At 34.5% G+C, this 5,203-nt stretch overlaps 1 protein-coding gene across 1 annotated transcript; it reads right to left on the bottom strand.

Moving 5' to 3' along the window:
- Positions 1–2,896: 2,896 nt before the first annotated feature.
- On the bottom strand, positions 2,897–4,368 carry LOC311280565 (required for drug-induced death protein 1; the record flags this gene model as incomplete). Its single annotated transcript, XM_084392804.1, has 2 exons — positions 4,039–4,368; positions 2,897–3,034 (listed from the first exon to the last, which is right to left on the bottom strand). The coding sequence occupies exons 1-2, from the start codon at positions 4,303–4,305 to the stop codon at positions 2,897–2,899; spliced, it is 405 nt and encodes a 134-aa protein (XP_084248930.1). The 5' UTR covers positions 4,306–4,368.
- Positions 4,369–5,203: the final 835 nt, after the last annotated feature.

The raw sequence follows: 5,203 nt of genomic DNA on the forward strand, positions 1-5,203 counted from the left end.
TTGATTTGGTATCTGGATATTTAGTTTAAACTTGTTACCCAGAGCCCCCTAAATCAGTAATAATAATACTAATAATTATAAATCAGGTGTTCATATCAGCAATTCATTTACATAATCTATTTTTATTTTATTTATTAATTTATTATAACATACACTCTTAGAAAAAAGTTTCAATGGGGTTCTATCTTGACAAAATTTTAAAGAACGCTTTATGCCAAAAAGGTTCTGTATAGGAGAAATGTCATAAATTATTGCATAATAATACTTTCATGTTTAACTGGTTATTTCAATTTTCTAGGGATTAAGTATGATTGTGAGCTATTTAATTCATAAAATGGGTGTCTTTTGGTCTTTTTATTTAAAGGAATTAAATGAGGATTAAAAGGGATTTAAAGGGTTAGGCTAGATCGAGATCATAAAACTAATCCATTTGAACTGAGCGGGTAGTCCAAATTTTCTGAAGAGACACATTTGCTTTATAAGATGAACAGATTTAATTTAGCAAACCGAACCTGCTTGACATGCGAGAACAAACTTCTTGCGGAAGCTCAAACGTGCTCTGACACACAATGATTGAACCTCATTGGTTCTTGTGGAAGCTCAAACGTGCTCTGACACACAATGATTGAACCTCATTGGTTCTTGTGGAAGCTCAAACGTGCTCTGACACACAATGACTGAACCTCATTGGTTCTTGTGGAAGCTCAAACGTGCTGCGCAACACAAGACTGAACCTCGTTGATTCTTGTGGAGTTTAAACGTGCTGCGTAACACGAGAATGAACCTTGTTGGTTCTTGAGGAAGCTCAAACGTGCTGCGCAACACAAGACTGAACCTCGTTGATTCTTGTGGAGTTTAAACGTGCTGCGTAACACTAGAATGAACCTTGTTGGTTCTTGTGGAAGCTCAAACGTGCTGCGCAACACAAGACTGAACCTCGTTGATTCTTGTCGAGTTTAAACGTGCTGCGTAACACGAAAATTAACCTTGTTGGTTTTCGCACGTCACGCGAACATGCTTGAGCTTCCATTAACCACAACTGGTGTGTGAGTTGATGAATGCTTATATGTGAATAAAAGCCTAAATTAAAACTGTTCATCATATAAAGCGACCATGTCTCTTGACAAAATTTGTATTAAACAGATCAATTCAGATGGATTTTTACGATCTCTTTATGAACTTTTTGAAGTGACAAAGTAGTTGTGTGGACTGTCCCTACGGTCTTACGGATTTGGAACGACATGAGGGTGACATTCTTTTCCATCAGGGAATAAAGAAAAAGAAAAAAGTTCTTGGTAAAACTGTAGTTGTGGACTGAAATAATCTATTTAAATCTATTTATTTTATTTTAAAATATAGCCTACACATTCACTCTTTTTCAGATGTCTAATATCTCGATAACGCAAACTTCATCACCTTCAGTTAGCCTATTCCATGAATCATGTAATCGATAGCATATTTTCAATTCAAGAGTAAAATTTGATAAAACAGTTGAGTAGTTTGCATCACTGGATATTACTGTCGGTATTTGAACATTTCTATCAACAGTTGTCAAATATTAATGTTTTTAGCTTGCACCTTACACTGTACTCTTTCACCATTAAAACTAAAGCATTCACACTCTTCTTCTGTAAAAAGTAAGACCCGCCTTCTTTGATTTGATTGCATTGCCATCTCAATCATTTTGACATTGACGAGCGCTGTTTGACAGCGGATTTAGACCAGCCTAAAAATATAACTATTTGTCAACTATTTGGGGGTGGGACAATTTGGCAATTTCCATTTATAATTATTCAATATCTATGGTCGTTATGGCCCTGCTATATACATTTTTTCTTCAGTGTACATAGATAATATTCTGTTTGTCTGTCTATCTGTATCTATCTATGGCCTGGTTTCACAGACAGGGTTTAGGATTAGGCCTTACTTCAAGTAGTTTGTATAAACATGCCTTAGAAAAAAAAAAAAACATTACTAGTGTGCATCTTGAGATAAAACAATGTCACTGACATATTTTAAGATATATCACTGCAAGTTTTTTTCAGTTAAAACAGCTCAAACATGCATTTTAGTCTGGGACTAGGCTTGAGCCTGGTCTGTGAAACCAGGGGTAAATGAATTATTTTCTGTTGTCCTACACAATGCTGTCACCTATTGGTGAACAAATGGAAGTTAATTTCAGGCTTGAAATAGTTTTAGCAATATTTGCAAGCATTTCAACTCCAATTTATTCTTATTCAATTCATTTGTACAATTTGTGAATAAACATTAATATCTTTGTTCAATCCAAAGTCTAAATCCTGTAAAAAAAGAGTGTTTCTTCACATTACAAAAAAGTGCAGAACAGTTCAAACTGTGCTGTTGAATCACATTTATGCTTATACAATGTACTTGCAACATTTATAATAATTAAGAATTAAATCTTGAGAAACAATACAACTTCTGATAACAAACACACTTTGTTCCTCCTGTTCAGCATTACTATTCAGTCCACATCTGTTCCTGTCTGTCTTCTCATTGAGAGCACTAAATAAATGCACTTCATTGGCTTAACATCCACAATCCCATTATTCTACTTACTTTATCCATCATATCAAAGATCAAATTGTTTGGAAAACATGTTTGGCCTAAGCCTGTAAAATTAAAAATGATGTGCATTAATTAATCGTAGTCCATCACAGCCTCTACTCTGTATTTTCTTATCAAAGACAAATTATCTCACAAATGTAGTCTCTTCCATGTCTCTTCCTTGCCATCTCTTTTGATAACAGTGGCACATAAATCAAAATACACCTTTTGCACTTCCACTGATGTGGAAGGGGCTGCAGTAAAAATGGGGATCCAACACTGACCACTGTGCTACTCATAATGTAACCACCTGATCTTGAGTCATGTGTTAGACGTGAGATCTGGCTCTGTGGATGTCTGGCACTATTGTGGTAGCGACACCCAGTGGCATAGAATAAGCCGTGCTCAAATTCTGCAGTCCAACCACTAGACACTTCCAGCTGTAACGAAGAGCTTTTCCTACATTCTGCAAAAAAAGAAAGGGGTGGACAAACAAAGATGAATAAACCAATGCAATATTCAAAGTTCCCACCCATGCATACAGTACTTACTCTACTTCTTTTGTAATGATGATAAAGCAGCTTCTTTTCAAACTTTTTATTAAGAGAAACTATACTGTAAATAGATTAAAATAATGAACCACATTATTGTGATGACGTTTGTTGAACTATTCTTCAGTACAAACAATAGGCCTAGTTGTTATGAGGACAAAATAAAACAAGAAATGTCTGCTTACATGTTTTAACATTTTACTTAAGTTTTAGCATTTTACTCACTGATACGTATTTTAGCAATTTAATTAATTATTTTTAGATTGCTAAATTGCTAAACTACATCATAGCCTAGGCTATACCTAACCACTTGTGAAAGACAAATATAGGCCTATCACAATTTTTCATACAATGTCATATTTTTGATAGCCTACTTTAAAAATATGAAACAATGTTTTCTGTAATTATTTCCCTATTTTGGTGTTTCTGTCTGATTTACATCAGTTTCTGCACCACGCAGACTTAAAGGGATAGGTCACCCAAAAATGAAAATTCTGTCTTTATTTACGTACCCTCAAGTTGTTCCAAACCTGTATGAATTTCTATCTTCAGTTAAATATAGGATATTTTGAAAACTATGGGTAACAAACAGCTGATGGACCCCATTGACTTCCATATGAAAAAAAAAACAACAACAACTAAGTTAATGGTGCCCCACAACTGTTTGGTTACCCATGCACATTCTTCAAAATATCTTCTTTTGTGTTCAGCACAAGAAATAAATTCATACAAGTATAGAACAAATTGGGGGCGAGTACACGATAACAGAATTTCCATTTTTGGGTGAACTATCCCTTTAAATCAGTTTAGCCTTTTATTATTATTATTTTATTGAATTTTCAAAATTACAGATTTTTTTTTTACCGTCATAAACAATCATGATCAGACAAACAGCGACATTTGACAGTAAACAACGTACTTTTCTTAACTTTTTATATTTGTCTTGTTTTTTCTCGACATTGTCATCTCCTGGTTGGTCAATATCATACTCAACCAGCGGTTGGTATTTCTCTGGTAGAAAAGAGACGTGCACTTGTTTGGCGGACTTTTCTTTCTTGCTCGCGCACCTCGTTGATTCCAGAGTCTTGATTCCTTCCTCGGCTGATTGGGCTTCTTTAATAGGAACAATTTTAGATCGGTCCTCCTTTCTATGTTTTGATTTCCGCTTGAACTTGACACGAGACATTTTCTTCGCATCTAAAATACACTGTCCATCGGAATCAGCTGATGAATAGGCCACTCTGTCAGGTGCGAAGTTCACTGAACTTCGACCGGAACAGTTCAACGCATGCGCTGTTCAGCGAACCTGAGGTTATGTCATTTGTTTGAGTAACGTATCACTTTTGTTTCTGAAGTTGGTATTCAGTTAATGTTATAGCCTACACTACCCTTTAGTCTTATTATGTAACATGAAATATAGTTTAATAATTACAACATTTGGTGACTAAGTCCAGCTTGATATGTGGTTTATGTGAGAGGCATGGTGGATTGTTTGATTTTGTCAAACAATTTAAAAAAGCCTTTTCTTTTTATAGACCTATCATGCACTGAAACAATAGGCTACATAATTTAAAAAGAAAGAAGAAGAATACAATCTTTTCCTGGCTGCTATACCTTCATGGACATCTCTGACTGCTCCATGCTTTGGACATTGTGATCACCCATTGATTCATGGAGTTTACAGATACAACACTTGCAGTTTGCAAATATGCTCCATTCCTTACTTTAAAAGAATATACAATATTTTAGTCTGCCAGGCCAAGTATGTGGTTAGGTTATTATTTCATTGCAGGTTTTGGCATGAAAATCTTTACATTTTGTTACATTATCAATAAATATTGACTTTATTAAAAGTCACAATGTTAATTGTTAATATAAACTGATAAATGTGTTTTAAATACATTTATTTTTCTTTTATTGCAAACATCAGAGCAAAGCTAGACTTAAACAGACTTTGACCTATATATGAAGACTTCAGATGCAAAAGCTTCTAAGTGCCATCTGAAATTTTCTTCTAAAATGAGCATTTTTTTCAAGCTCGTATGTTTAAGTTCAGTAATTTCACTTTAATGACAATTAATAGG

Source organism: Rutilus rutilus, assembly GCF_951802725.1.
Source record: "Rutilus rutilus genome assembly, chromosome: 21".
Classification (NCBI taxonomy): domain Eukaryota; kingdom Metazoa; phylum Chordata; class Actinopteri; order Cypriniformes; family Leuciscidae; genus Rutilus; species Rutilus rutilus.